Source organism: Phyllostomus discolor, chromosome 6 (assembly GCF_004126475.2).
Source record: "Phyllostomus discolor isolate MPI-MPIP mPhyDis1 chromosome 6, mPhyDis1.pri.v3, whole genome shotgun sequence".
Taxonomy (NCBI): Eukaryota; Metazoa; Chordata; class Mammalia; order Chiroptera; family Phyllostomidae; genus Phyllostomus; species Phyllostomus discolor.
The window spans coordinates 165,141,817-165,157,041 of NC_040908.2; the positions used below are offsets into that span (position 1 = coordinate 165,141,817).

At 61.3% G+C, this 15,225-nt stretch overlaps 1 protein-coding gene across 19 annotated transcripts in view; it reads right to left on the reverse strand.

The window, feature by feature from the left end:
- NRXN2 (neurexin 2) overlaps positions 1–15,225 on the reverse strand; it is a 103,824-nt gene that overhangs the window by 42,243 nt on the left and 46,356 nt on the right. For 7 of the 19 annotated variants that reach the window (XM_036029685.1, XM_036029680.1, XM_036029684.1 and 4 more), the window contains 6 exons: positions 12,746–12,907; positions 11,604–12,054; positions 8,556–8,942; positions 8,172–8,375; positions 1,946–1,972; positions 382–510 (listed from right to left, as the gene is read on the reverse strand). In XM_036029685.1, coding sequence (XP_035885578.1) covers positions 382–510; positions 1,946–1,972; positions 8,172–8,375; positions 8,556–8,942; positions 11,604–12,054; positions 12,746–12,907 — 1,360 coding nt within the window. The remainder of the gene's footprint in view (positions 1–381; positions 511–1,945; positions 1,973–8,171; positions 8,376–8,555; positions 8,943–11,603; positions 12,055–12,745; positions 12,908–15,225) is intronic. The other 12 variants (XM_036029682.1, XM_036029677.1, XM_028515481.2 and 9 more) reach the window with 2 other exon arrangements.

Below are 15,225 nucleotides of genomic sequence, written 5' to 3' on the forward strand. Positions count from 1 at the left end.
GCTTTGGGGCACAGACCGTAGGATCGTTTCTGAGGTTGGGCCGTGGGTCCCCAGGAGCCTCCCCTCCACACCGGGCCACGCAGCAGACATGTCAGCACACAGCCCTCAGGCAGGTGCTGACAGCAAGCACGGCTCCGGGATCCAGGGGAAGTGGTGGGACTCGTTAGCCCTGGGTTGACAGGCTTCCAGACACTTGCTGCCTGCAGGGAGTTGGAGTGGTCCCTGGGGTCCAGCCCCCCCGCCCCCACCAGTATACCACCCTTGAGGGAGAAATGACAGCAGCAGCTTCAGAGAATGCTGCCCTAGGCAGTGGCCACCCAGAACGGGACCAAGCACAGGTCACTAGAAACGTGTCCACCTCCCTGGCCGCAGACCACCTACCCTCCACAGTCACGTTGTCCACAGACAGCTGCAGGTTCTTGCCACGCCGCACCACCCTCACCGTGTGCCACTCGTTGTCATTGAGCTTGTGCCCCGCAAAGAGGGTCTCAGGGCCTTTACCTGCGGCACCAAGGGGGGAGTGAGCGTGGCACCTGCACGCTCCCGTACACCCCAGCCCCGGCACAGAGCCTCACCGCGTGCAGACGTGGGCACGCAGGTCCACACACAACCTACCACACATATTTGGCTGGGCCACACACCCACGCACACAGGCACACACACAAACAGAGCTCTGTACACACCCAGACACACTCAGTACTACCACTCTGTACAGCATCCGAGGGCACCGTTGGAAGAGACTGGACGTGAACCGTGCCTTGGGAGGCCCCGCCCATGGACACGCACAGCCAGCATCTCTCCCAGTCTCCTAACGACCTTCGGTGTCCATGTGTGCAGCCAGCCCCTAAGCTCCCAGCATGCACGCACAGACCTAGAACTTTCAGAGCCTCACCACACGCCCACTTCCGCGCTAGCAGTGGAACCTCCACACAGACACACGGCCCCCCATCTACACAGGGACCAGTGTGACCTTCCCGCACAGGCAGGTTAACGCCACACAACCTGACGTGCAAGCACACATGGCACACTCAGCATGGCCAGAGAGGGGCATGTTTTTTAGGAATTACGACCATTGATCAAGACCAGGATGATCTGCTCCCAAGTCTAAGAAACATCTTTAGAATGGTGCTGAACCTTGCAGCACTCCCAGTCACCCCTGGGCTCCCCAGTGCTCAGGCCGGCAGGGGACAGGGCTCATCACACATCCGCATGCAGGTACCAAGCACTCACAGAGACACGCTCAACACACGGAGTCCCTCCGCCTCCACCTGCCCCGTTCCTGCGCTCTCCTACACAACCTCAGGGCATGCCATGAGGAACCACTGAGACAGCATTGAGCCCAGGGCACTGGGACGCTCAGAAGTGTCCACACTCACCCTTTCTGACAGCCTCACTGTCGCTCTGAAAGCACCCCCATTTACAGAGACTCGGCCCCTAAGGGACACAGGCGCTGGGAGGGCCGTTTTGAGGCCCTGACCAAGCTGGCCTCCACTCGTCTCAAGCCCCATCTTCTCTCCTGCGTGCCTCGCCCTCCCCCTAGTGGCCGCCTCTGGAGGTGCAGCGGAATATCGGAGCCCCTCTCTCCAGCTCCTTCCTGCCCATAAAGGGTGGTGGGCCATCCTAGGGCAGGCAGGGGCCACCAGGTCTTTGTCCCACCCTTTTTGAGATGCTGAGGTTTGCTGGCCTTCCTTTCCCCAGACCCGGTGAACATGCTGATCCCAGGCCCCCAACAAACTCTCCCTGGCTTGGCTTCATTTGGCCCATTCTGTCCTCCACAGCCACACCACCATCCTCCCCACCCTGGCTCCCCTCCCCACACCCACTGCCCAGCCCCCACGCAAGCCAGTGATGAAGGCTTCTCCTCCCCCCACCATCCCTCCCAGGCCCAAGTGTCCAGCGTCCCAAGCCCCTCGGGGCTCTGCCGAAGAAGAGGGAAGCCACTTACTGGGTGCGCAGCCGACGCGCAGGCAGTCTGGGGGGGCCATGGGGCGGGCAGAGGGGAAGGGGAGACAAAAAGGCAGAACAAGTTTTTTTTTTTTTACATCCTTCACAGGGAGGGGTGTCTGCGGGCGGGGGGTCCCCCCCGGGGCCACTTTCCGGGGACCACGCGTGCCCAGGTGCCCTCTCTCCCCTTCCACGGTTGGATCCCTCTACCTCCTGCCCCCAAAAGGGCTCCAACCCTCCCCAGGGCTGGGGGGCAAGGCAATCAGGCGACAAGAAGAGGGCTTGCTTCTCCCTTCTTAGAAGGGCCCAGGCCTCTCCTGTCTGAGGGAGATGGGCACCTTGGGAATCTCAGTGTACAGGGGATCATCGGGGGCTGAGGGCCTGACCAACTCAACACCGCCCCATCTCTGGGAGGGAGGTGCGCGGGCCGGCCAGAACCCCTGCCTCCCCTGCCCTGGGACGACCCCCTGCTCAGAGCTCAGGTTGTGACGCATCACTCCCCGTGCCCTCTGGGCTCTGAGCTCAATGGAGGAGTCTGCCCCAGGGTCCCCTTCCGGTGGCCACGTGCCTCCCAAAGTCCCAAGGGGCTGGCACCACCCCTACAGGAACCTTCTTTCTACCCATCCTAACCCAGAGGATGCCAGGCTGTCGCTGGGGACCTAGTGGCCCCTCACCCTGAAGAGGAACTGGTATTTATCTGTTTCCTTAGGAGGGGCTACGGCCTCATAGATGGGGACACTGAGACCCCCAAGGCATGACTCTGAGGACACAGGTCAGGGACAAGCAGGCACCATAAGCAAAGTCCCCTGCCCCTGCCCCAGTGTGGCTGTCCTCCAACTCTAGGCTCTGAGGGCCCCACATGGCCAGAAAGCAGGGGTTGTCTGCATAGAGCTGCATCCTGGGCCTCTGGCCGTCCCCCTGCTGGGGCACATGGCCCACAACACGCCAGCTGGCCAGCCCTGCAGAGGGAATGGAGCCCCGGGGCCCTGTGAAGTTGGGAGGTAGGATCCCGGGTGTCTCTCTCCTTCAGACCCAACAGCCAGGAACTGCAAAGTCCTGTGCCAGGAGGCAGATAAGCTGGGTCCTAATCTCATTTTGGGACGGGCAAACCTCTCTAAGCCTTAGCTTCCCTCCCTGTGCTCTGAGGGGCTTGAACAAGAGGATCCTGAGCCGGGAGCAGGAAACAGGTATTCACAGGGCTGTTTCTTGCCTTTCAGAGGCAAGCCCTCGGTTAATAGCAATATCTTGACATTCTGTGACTCGTGCCAGAACAGGCTCTGCTGAGAACCCCAGGGGCTAGGAAGCAAAGGGGCGTAGGGGAACCCGGCATCCCTGGGCCCTGAAGGTTCCTGCAGCGGAGGTAAGCAGATTCCCCTGGGGCTCTGGGCGGCACGGGCCCCTCCGGCAGTACAGCTGAGCTCCACACGCGTCGTCAACCGCAGCAGAAGAGTGGGGGGGAGCAGCCGGGACCCTGAGCCACAGCCTGGCACCAAGGGGAGGGTTGAGGAGGCAGAAGGTCAAGGGGCAGGCACAGGGGAAGTCAGAAGTTCCAGAAAGAGGAAAGAGATAAGGCACAGAGAGAAAAAGAGGAAGAAAAGGGGGAGCAGAGAGAAGGGGAAGCTGGACAGAGAGGGGAGGGGAGGGTGCCAGGCCTGGAGTCGGGTCACGGGGGCTCTCTCGGGGCCAGCAGAGTCTTCACCAATGAAGGGTCCAAAAAAGAAAAAAGGGCTGACAGGGCAGGTGGACTCCATTGGGGAAAAGGTCCGGGGAGTTCAATTCTCCCCCTCCTCGGTAGGGGAGCACCAGGAAAGGGGGTCCATCTGTCCAGAGAAGAGGTGTCAGCTCCAGGCCCACCCTCTGCAGTGACCACACTCTCGGAAGCCCCTACTCGGATGGGGAGTGAGGAGAGCAAGCTCGCGTTGAAGACAGGCACCCCAGGAGGGAGCCAGCACTGTCTGGGAGGAGAGCCGGGAGCTGCGAGCGCGTGGGAGACACGGCCCCACGGTGCACCGCCCTGCCCCGCTCCGGAGGGTTAGCTGGTGGCCTGTGGGCTAATAACAGGCACCTCAGGTTCAGGGATTGGACAGAAGGGACTGGTCTGCGCAAACCCACCGAGGCCCTGGTTGGACAGAGCCCAGGGTGAGGATATGAATGTGTGATGGCACAGGTGGGAAGAAGTCACCTGCATGGAAAGTAACTCAGAGAAAGAACCAGCTTCCTATGCCCCATCTGACCCCCCCCTGCCACCCCCATCCCCCCCAGATGAAGGGCATTGCTGGGGGGGGGGGGCTTCTATGCAAGGAGCCTCAGGAGCCCACTGGCTGGAGCCCCTTCTCAGAAGTGACATTGCAGAGTGGCAGTGTGCACTCCCGGTGCAGCCCTCATTCCAGCTGTCACCCCAGGAGCCCAGCCAGCAGAGGGAGCTCTGACCAGCCCTGGGTGGGCACGAGGTGACCTTCCACGGCCCCAGGGGTTAAAGGGCTTTGGGATGTAACGTGTATTTAGCCTGGCGTACAACGTGAACGAGGGTCGGACTTGCTGTGTACGGCTCAAGAGGGCAGAACTAGGTCAAGTGGGCATTTCAGAACAGGGGGTGGGGGCTGCCACCTAAGCAGAACGACCTGATGATCAGAATGGCCACCTCAGAGACAAGGCATTCCTGGCACAGACAGTGTCTGAGCACAGTGGGGAGCTTCCCGATGTGCTGAAGGAGGTGACTTCTAAGGGCCCCTCCGGCTCTAAGATCCTCTCATTACAATGTGTCCTTCCAGTTACTGACAGGTGGGAGGGAGCTCGTGGGCACACCTGTCGGAGGGCAACTCCGAGGAGGGTGAGGAGGAACAGGTGGCCCGGCCAAGAACTGGCCCCGGGGGCCACACCCAAGGCAGAAGGAACCCTGGGACGGAGGTCACACTGGAGCAGGATGAGGAATCCAGAGGACTCTCTGGTCCTCCAGGGATGGACAGTAACCGCTCTGCTCGGGGGCTGCGGGCCGCAGAGCCCTGGGAACTTGCTCAGCATCTGCAGATACGCCGGAGCCCGGGGCCAGGGCGGGAGGCACGATCCGGCTTCTCCGGCAGGTTTCCGTGGCGTCCTCTGCCCGCAAGGAAGCAGCACAGCCTCGGGGCCTCTCTGGCCTAGCATGCACCCCGTCTGCTGAGACAGGCACTCCGTGCCTCCCCCCAGCTGTCCCACCCAGTGGTCACTGGCAGACAGCTCCCTCTGCAGGACCCGGCACCTGCAGATGTCTGCATCATTGCACTGAGCCCCTGGGGAGCAGCACCGCCCCCTGCACGCGGCTCGCTTCCCTTCCCGTAGGACAAGACCACGAGGCCGGACGCCAAGCCCCATCAGTCTTCTCTCCGCTCCCCAGGAGCGAGTCCAGCCCAGGGCTGGGGCCTCAGTGGTGCTGCCTGTCTGCGAGGCCTCGCAGGCCCTGCGTAGCACGGGGGTCAGAATGCTGACCCTGAGCTGGGGTCACGCAATGTGAGGGGAAGCAAGCCTCCAGCCTGGCTCTAAGCTAGCGTCCCTATCCCAGCACGACTTTCCTGCAGGAAGGCTGGTGAGTCTCCAGCATGTGTCTTGCGGCTGTATAATGGGATCGCTTCCATTATTCCATTTGAGCCTCAAAACCATCACAGAGAGTAGGCAGAGCAAGGATTCCTTTCCCCATTTTACCAGGGAGACCAGGGCTAGAACCCAGATCTCCTGGCCCCAGGCCCACTGCCCTTCCCCCATCACGGCCCAAGGCTGGGTGGCTGGGTGCAGACAGCCTGTTGTGTCTTGTGACCACACAGCGCCCACACGACCCTGTGTACACTTTACTTGGTATTTGCAGACACATGCATCTGCACCAAGCACTTGGTCACAGCTTGTCGTGAGCCATCATGTCAGAGATGGCATCTCTGTGGGTGGGACTAGGCACAGACGAGGGGGAGAGGCAGGTGGGAAGGACTGTCTTGCTGACTGTCAGCCTGAGAACCACCTCGTTCTCTAACTTCTAACTACGTATGTGGCACAGACAGAACACCATGGCCATGGGAAGCCCTGGCTGGTGTGGCTCAGTGGACTAAGCACCAGCCTGCAAATCAAAGGGTCGCCAGTTCGATTCCCAGTCAGGGCACATGCCTGGGTTGGCGGTTGGTCAGGTCCCCAGTAGGGGGCGCTCGAGAGGCAACCACACATTGATGTTTCTTCCCTCCCTTCCCCTCTGTCTAAAATAAAAAAATAAAATCTTTTAAAAATGCATAAGTAAAATAAAACAGGAGTGTTTTAAAAAATGGCCATGAGAAGGAGGACGTAGACCCTAAGGATGAAAGGTGCTGAGGGCCCCCAGTGCACGTTTCTCCGGCCAAGGACACTGCCTCCTGTCGAACTTAAAGGAACCCAAGCTTCTTTGTGGGGGACCTAAGGCAGTCCAAGGGAGGAAGAAGCATCTGCCTTCCCGACAAACAGAAAGCCCCCGAGTCCCCCTGCTGTGTCCCCACCACGCGCACAGCCTCGTGGAGAACATGCGCACCCCTGGGCGAGGCAGCGTCCCGTGCCGGGCGCACAGACCTCGGCGGTCTGAGCAGCACAGGGCCACTCAGGGCGCCCTGGACTGGCGCCTCCTCGCTCCCCTGGCCATTTCAGGGGCACCCGGGGGTGTCGGGCAGACCCGTACAGGGTGGCCCAAAGGTGTTTCCCATCCTGCTTCCCCTGCAGCGCTGCCACCCACTCTGGGCTGCGACCAGGGTTAGAGGCAGAGCTTGGGGGAACCGTAAAACCACTCCCGGACCCGGGCTGCCTTCACGCCTCCCCGCCCCCAGCTCCCACCTCGCTCTGCAAATCCCTGTCCTAGGAGTACGAAGGCCAGGTGGCCAAGAGGGGAAAGAAAAAAAAAACATAGTATAAATGTATTAACAAGTTCTTGGACCCTCAAAAGGACACAGTGTACCCCACGACTGCCCTGGAGACCAGCATTAGCTGAGACTCTAGATAAACATGAAAAGCCCGAAGCTGTGCTGTCTCCAGCCGAGGGTCCTAACCTGCCCAGAAGAGCCCCCCTTCTCCCCAACACCCAGGACACAAGTGACCCCAGGGACCTGAGTCCTCCTACACCGCAGGCCCTTGGGTGCTGCTCATCTGTTCGCTTAGAGCAGCTAGTCTGGAATGGACAGATGTGACCCCCGTCTGGACAGCTTAGGATCTTTTAACTTCCCTGGACAGAAGTTCCGTGACGGTGGGTGGGGCCTCGTCTCACCCACTACCGCACCCCTGGTTTGGGATACACCTGGCACCTCTAAGGTGGACCATAAATATGAGCTAGATGAGCGAGCCTGCTGTTTCTGTTCGCCGGGCAGGCCTCTCCCGGTCCTGCCCGCAGGACACCCGGAGGGGTGCCGGGTGAAGCGGAGCTCAGCCTGCTCTGGGCAGGGGCAGAGGCATGAGCCCCCTGAAGGCAAGGGCCCCCGTGCCCTCCCACCCCCAGCTCAGGGCCAGCCAGGCAGGAAAGCACTGAGCTGCAGGCAAAGGACCCGAGTTTGAGGCAGGGCTCCCCGCGTCTCTATTCCCATCACCCCCACTAGCTTTGTCACATGGCATAAGGCAGCATATGAACTTCACAGCCTCTAAAACAGGGACAGCAACACCCTCTGGTGCCCTGGTGTCCTCACAGAGCAGCTACGGGCTCCAACGTGAAAGCAGACAAGAGGAAGAGGACGTGTCTCGCGGCATCCTGGGCCGCGCAGGCACCTCGGCGCGGAGACACAGACACAGCTCTTCAAGCACAGAGCACACCAGGGCGGCTACGGGGGCAGGTCCTCCTTGGCTCCGGACCTGCCGCTGCGCCGAGCCCGGGCTCCGCACCAGGGCGCGCCCCAGTGAATGAACCACGTACAAGCGAGCAGATGAGGCGACAGCCAAGAATGAGCTGTCGGTGCATGTGTGCGCGTGCACAGGACAGAGGCCGCCGAGACCTCTGTGAGAACCGTGGAGGGGCGGCTGTCATGACTCGCACACTCTCGGGCACACGGAGGGACCACACTCGGGGCAGCCCCACACGCCGCCACCGAGCGCAGAGCTTCACCCTGCACCGGGCATCCTCACCGGGAATGGAGCTCTCAGGACCCCGACCCTCCCCACCTCCAAATTCTCCCTGGGGCCCCCACCAGCTTCTCCAGACAGAGGGGGCGTGAGTCAGAGGCAAGGTCAGGGACAGGGTCAGGAGCACGGGGTGGGGTGGTTACCGAGGTTGACGGTGAGCTTCATCTGGCCCCCGTCCAGCTCGAGGCGCAGGGTGTCGGCTGACTCCCTGGAAGTGGTGGCCATCATGAGCCCGTACGCCCGCTGGGACATGAAGCGCAGAGACACGTCCTCCGCCTCCGTGTGCATGGCGTTCGGCAGCATGATCTTCATGTACATGGAGCCGTCATAGCTCAGGACCGTGGCCTCTGCCCCAGGGGTGGGGGAAGCGGGGAGCGGGGGACAGGCAAAGGCCAGTGGGGGGAGAGAGAAGACGGAGAGAATCATTACGAGGAGGACAGGCCCAGGCCTGGTCTATGAGGGGCACCCTGGAGAGGAGGGGCCGCGGATGTGGGCAGCAGGACACCCGGGGTGGAGACTAGCCTCACCTCTCTCACAGACCCGCCCCAGAAAGCCGGTCCCGACGCAGTCACAGACGAAGCGGTTCCAGCCCTCTCGGCAGACGCCCCCGTTGCGACAGGGGGCAGATGCACACTGCTTCAGCGTCTCCCGGGAGCAGAAGGGGGCAACACCCACAGCCCCCTGTGCCTCGGCCAGGCCCCGCAGGTCTCGGCTACGCCCGTCTATGAAGAGGTCCCGCACACAGCCCACATAGCCAGCCCGAAGCGCCGCCGTCCACACCTCCGGGGGCAGGGGCATTTCCACTCGCCCCCCCTCAGGGAGACCGCCCAGGTACAGCTCGCTCTCCAGGTCCAGAATCTCGCTCTCCCCGGTGGCCAAGAACGGTGTGCTGCGGCTGTTCACCGAGATGGAGCCTAGGGGTCAAAGGAAACTGGGCCTCAGTGGGGGAGGCCGGGTGGGGAGACGCCACAGGCCGGAAAGGACCGCTGACCTCGCGGCCGGGCCTCCCCACCCCACGCCCTGCAGCAGCCCTGGGGGCGGGGGGGCGGGGGGAAGCTCGGCCGCACTCATCTGCTCAGGTGCTGTCTGACGAAGGTGCCCCCAAGGTCAGGAGCTCACCTGAGCCAGGCCCAGTCCTGCTGCCGTGGGAGGTCCAGACTCCTCCCTCCCCACCTGAGCAAGTCCTGGGTGGACGCACAGGAAGGAGGGGGACACACCCCAGAGGGGCTGGATCATGCACAGCTCACTCTCCCCTGCAGTCCCTTAAACCAGCCACTAGAGGCACAGAGCCCTACGGAGGCTCAAAGGGGTGAACCTAAGGGTGTCCCCCACCGACACTTACTGAGCGTTCAGCACTTCGCTCACATCACTTAAGTCTCACAGTCACCCTGTGAACTTGGCCCTTCACGATCCCACTTTGAAATGGCAGACAAGCCTTAGAGAAACTGGGGGACCTGCCCAAAGGACCACAGCAGGGGAGGAGCAGCGCCCAAGTACCCCACCCAGCCAGGACTCCCCACCCGGAGCCCACTTTCTCTGCCCCCCGCCTGGACCCCCCCTGTGGCTGGTGGACGAGATGGGCAGGCGGGTCAGCTGCTGGGGCCTGAGAGGTAGGGTGGCGGCCAGGAGAAGGGGGCAGGCACGGAGCATGGGGACTGTGACAGTTCTTTGCAAGAAGAAGCTGGGTTGCCTTAGAAAAAGATCTGGGATCAGGTAGGAGCTTCAAACGTTTTACCGAGCAAGAGGAAAAAATTGGGTATAGGCCTTACTCCCAAGGCCACTCCAAAATATGGAAAGGGAAAACCTGAATGTTCAGTGATGGATGACCGGGTGAACAAAATGCGTCTGTGACACACAGTGGAATATCACTGAGCCATAACAAGGAGAGAAATGCTGGCTACTGCATGGGTGACCCTTGGAAATATTCTGCTGAGCAGCTTGAGCCGGGACAAGTGCTGTGTAACCCCACCTACAGGAAAGGGGTCTACAGACCAGCACTCACAGAGGCAGGAACCAGGTGGTGGCTGCCAGGGGCCAAGGGAGAGGGGACGGGCGTTCGTGTTTAACGGGGACAGACGTTCAGTTTGGGGACACGAACACATTCTGCAGATGGGTGGTGGTGGTGGTGGTGGTGGTGGTTGTAATAATGTGAATGAACTTGATGCCACTAAACTGTGTACTTAAAGTGGCTAACATGGTAAATTTTATGTTATGTCTAATGTACTACAATTTGTTTGACCATGGAAAAAGTCAGAGAGCTTTGTGGGAGTGACTGCCCCGGTCTGTGCTGGTGTGCACGGGTGGACGCGGGCCACTGGACGCGGCCAGGGTTGGTCAAGACAGGGACCCAAGGACCAGCTAGACCTTGTGGGCGGGCTCTGGAGTTCTGTGCGAAGCTGAGGAGACCACGTCCTGAGGGCAAGGCAGAGCAGGAGGCCCAGGGGTTCTGTGCAAGGCCTGGGCAGCTCTCCGGCCTAAAGAGCGACTGATCACCGGAGTGGGAACGCCAGGAGGCAGCAGGTGAAGGTGAAGCCCCCAGGAGGCAGCAGGAGACCAGACCGGGGAGGAGCCCACACACCATCAAGCCCCGGAAAGGCGGCCTTCCTCTGAGGAAGGGAGAGGAAGAAACAGCTAGCCCGTGAGAAGCAGACACTTCCGGGGGCCGTGGCTGCCCCCTCCTCCTGTGTGTGGGCTAACGGTCACCCCACCTGGACTCCAAGGCCTGGTGCGGCGACCGCTGGGCGAGCACACACATTTAGCTGACATTAGGAAGTGCTTCAATGGGATAATATGTCCGTTCTCATTACATCGGTTCTCTCTTTCTCGGGTACTTCTCTCATGTTCAACAAGATGAATTAGGCAGAAAACAAGAGGGGGATGGAGAGGGACAAGGAGAGGGGAGGGTGGCCAAAGGCCACAGAAGGTTCATGGAGCAGCACTCGCCTGACCTCAGCACTCTCGGCTGCTGCTTCACTGTGCTGGGGTCCTCCCTCCCTGGGGCAGCCACTGTCGCCACCCCCCGCCCCCGCCCCCTCCAGAACCAGAGTGGGAGCTCTGTGACAGCAGGGACTGGCTGGCTCACGGCTCTCCCTACTCCAGCACCTTGGACAGCACCTAGCAGGGCTGGCACTCGCTGGGTATTTCTAAAGTGAACCCGTTAAAGAAAGTTGGATGTATCTGGTTGGAAAGGAGACATGGTTAGGAAGAATTTCAGGGGGATGACATATCTACTCTGTGGGGACACCGTGTTAATGCCCGTATGGTGTTCTCTTGTTTTCGCCTCTTGACGACCCCGATGCAGTGATTCCTGTTGTAGGTGAGGAAACCGAGCGTCAGGGGGATCGGTGATGGGCCTAAAGCTATAGTAAGTGACGAGCACTGAGGTGCGAGCCCAGGTCTCCAAACACAATGCCGGTTGCACCCCGGAGACCACGACAGGGGGGGCCTGGAGGGTCTTGGGGAACGGTGAGGAGGAGGCCAGGAAACTGAGTAGGCCAGAAGAGACCTGTGGAGGACAACGGGGCAACGGGGACAGGAGCGGCCAGGGTGAGAGAAGGGACCAGAGGCCTCCTGACCTTTGCGCCCGTCCCTCTGGAAGTCCACGTGGCACCACTCGCCGTCATTGACCTTGCGGCTGGACGCCCGCAGCTTGATGCCCCCGGAGCCCATGTCCAGCAGGAGGTAGAGGTAGCCGTCCAACAGCTCCATGGCGAAGTAGTCGGCCCGCTGGGCAGAGCTGTGGCTGCCGGCCCCGGCGCCCGCCCCGGCCCCGGCCCGCCGGCCCTGGCTGAAGAGCAGCAGCCCGTTGGGCTCCGTGGTGCGGAAGTCCAGGGAGATGGAGCCCGTGCGCTTGGCGCTCCAGCGGGGCAGCGCCACGAAGGCCTCGGGGTTCTCAAAGGTCACGGGGTCCAGGGCAGCCACGTCTTCACAGCGGAATGAAAGGTCCCCCTGCAGCTTCATCTTGGGGTCCCCTTCCTTTGCCAGGCGGGACAGCTCCAGCTTGAAGTCATTATTCTTATAGACCACCTGCAGGGAGGGCCGGGGTCCCGAATGAAGAGGCAGAAGGCGTTGGGGAGCCTGGCCACCCCTGCCCAGCAGCTGCCAGCACCACGGGACCCTGCCATGCACCCCTGGGGGCTCCCTGCTCAGCATCCCCAGACCACTGGCTTGGCCTCTGTTCTAGAACTTCACTCGCAGAGGCTGCGAACAAGCAACTCCCATGCCCCACTCATTTTCTCTGTCCTGTCTTCTCACCCAGCACCAGAACGGGGGCCCCATTCCTGACACTGCCCGGCTGGCGAAGTCTTTTTGTGTACACTCTCATCTGCTCCTCACACCCACCGAGAGAAGCAGGCAGGGACCACTCGTTTCGCAGACAAGGAAACTAAGAGTTAGACAGGTCAGGGGACTCGGCCAAGGTCGCAGAGCTAGTGAGTGGAAGAGCTGGGGCTCACACGCAGGGGTTGGATCTTCTCACCCGACAGCTGCCTCCAGGGCCCTCTGAGGGTTGGGGGGGGGGGCTTCCGAGGCTCAAGGATGGGAGAGAGAAGCCCCCTGGTGGAGTCAGTGGCCTCAGGGTTTGAAGAGGGAAGGTCTCCCACCAGGGACTTGGGAGAGGCACGGAGGCCCGGGCCGCTGGCCAGGTCCCACCAGACCACACCGCAGACAGGGACAAAGGGTCCCGGGCTGACCGCAGCCCCTTCCTCGCCCTACTCACATCCTTGAGGCAGCCCATGAAGTTGTTGCTGACGGGCGAGCCCGGCAGGTCGGCTGTGTTGGGGCTGCCCCCGATGTAGAAGAAGTCATCCGAGCCCAGCATCGTGTAGTCCTCCTGCGTGTAGCCTGTGGTGGTCAGGATCCCGTCCACCGAGATGGTCACCTGCCCAGCCCAGGGAGTGGGGGGAGAGAGACAAGGAGACAACCGGCATCAACTCCCTGGGAAGAGTCCAGGGTTGGGAAAGGGAGGGGCTGGGGGGCATAGAGGGAGGGGGACCCCCATTTTTATGTCTGCTTGTCTCAGAGGAGGAACAGTGTGGGGGGGAGAGGGTAGGGGAAAAGGAGGCAGCACAAGATTTGATGGTGTCAAGGTGGGCAAAGGCCAGCCCCTAGGCCCCCAGCTCAGCAGGCAGAGGCCCGAGAGCACTGAAAATAGCGCTCACCGAGAACCAGCTCCCGGAAGTGGCTCCAAATGGAAGTGGGAACCCCATATCGGGCTCCGGTACGGGGGGTGCAAGTGGCACCCTCACTCCCCTCCTCTGGAAGATGCTCCCTGGGCCCGCACGTGGGTTCAGAGGCTCTTTCATAAACAAGACCGAGACACCAATTCTCCTTGGACCTCGGTGGCTTCGACTCAGCCGCAGCTCCCTGTTCAGGGCACTGGGGGGTCCTTTCAGCCCTTGGCCCAGCAGGGAGGTGGCAGAGAGCAAGGGCATGAGGAGCAGGAACTCAGAGACTCCTGGGGAATCTCGGAACTCACTGGGGGATGCAGAACAGCCTTCAGGGCTGATTCCTGCCCCTACGCCCCTTTCCTGAGTGGGTCTCTATGCCCCCCGGGTCCCTCTGTACTCAGGTCGCTCCCTTGTATCCCAAGGAGAGGGCAGTACTTTACCCAGTCATCGGCCTGCCTTCCTCGCCTTGCCTTCCCTGCTGACGCCACCACCGTGCCCTGGGGAGTCAGGGCCAACTTAGGAAACAGAGGGGGACAAGGCTGACCCTGTGCTGAGAAGTCAGGTGGAAAAACACGATGAGTAAGAACGGGGAGCAGGCGGTGTTCCGAGGAGGTGGGGAGGGCTCAGCAGCGGCCTGGGGGAGGCAGAGTGGCCCTGGCAGGGAGCGGCAAGTGCAGGGAACTCTCCGACTACCCACTCCCCAGGCGAAGGCCCACCTGGCCCCTGAAAAGTCCACAGGAGTGACCCACAAAGGCTCCGGACACCCAGCCAGGTTGTGGGGAAACAGTCAAACTCTGTGGAAAGGCAAACCCCCACTCTAGAAGGCTGTCATTTAGGATGGGTCAGCTGGGAAGAGCGGGCAGGTTCCTGCAGGGGCCATCCGGGAGCAAATACGTGCTTCTGCGGCCATTATTCACCCCACTTCTCACTCCCTTAAAGTGCTTCGGCACCCCCTTTTCGGGAAAAGTCTGGAGACTGGGGCCTTCCAGTCACCGGCTGTGGCGTCCCCACCCGTAGAAGTCCATCCGCACAGGCCACCAGCCCCCGTCCAGCAACCGGTCTCCAGAGCTCCACTGCAATGGGGGCAGGGGTGGCTACTGCGAGCTCCTAAGGGACATGAACAGAATGGGAGCAAGGGGAACCTCCCCCACAGGACCCTTGAGTTCCCCTCGTGCTGAGCTGGGGCCTCCCAGCGAGCAGGGAGGGGGCTGAGCAAAGCCAGGGCCGAAGGGGCCCCTCCAGGGGACCATCAAACCTTGTGCTGGGGGAACTAGGTTCAAGGGCAGGCGGTGAGTGGGTATCTTTGCGGAGGGGGGTGGTTTGAAAGCTTTTGAGTCTGGTTCTGAGGAGAGGCCTAGTCATTATTCTTTCTTCTTCCCTCCATCCTACCTGAGGCTGGGAAGTGGGGATCTGGGTGGAAAGGGGGAGGGACACAGTATTAGTCACAAAAACATGCAGACGAGATCAGACTGGGCAGAAGGGGGCTGGGGAAAGGGAAGGAGGGGACTGGGCTGAAGGGGTGGGGACAAGACGGGGTGGGGGTGGCAGAGTGAAAGGGTCTCCCTGGGACAAATTCCATTCCCCCCTGCCCTCTACCTCCACTCCTGGATTGGGCCACTAATTAGTTCCTCAGGCTGCAGCTGGTCACCCCAAATGGACAATCAGCCCCTGAAGGACAGGCCCCTGGCCTGACATGTCCCTGTAACCCCACTAATTCCAGGACGGTCTGGGGACACATCATAGTCATTTAAAGTGACATCTAGTCACCTCATGACCCAGGGCCACACTTGATGGCACTGTCTGTGCCCCATGCATAAATCCTACACGTCAGGAGACTTCGGTGGACAGAGGCTCGGTCCTCTGAGTGTGCTAACCAGGCACCCCTGCCTCCATCTCTACACTCGGCCTTCCCGCTCCCCCTCAGCCGCCCTCCCTCCCCGCCCTGGCAGCCTGGGTACCCGAAGGCTTCTCCTTGGCCCAGTCCCTTTGGCCAGCTCACCTGCCTTCGCCCTCCCGGAGTTAGTGGGAC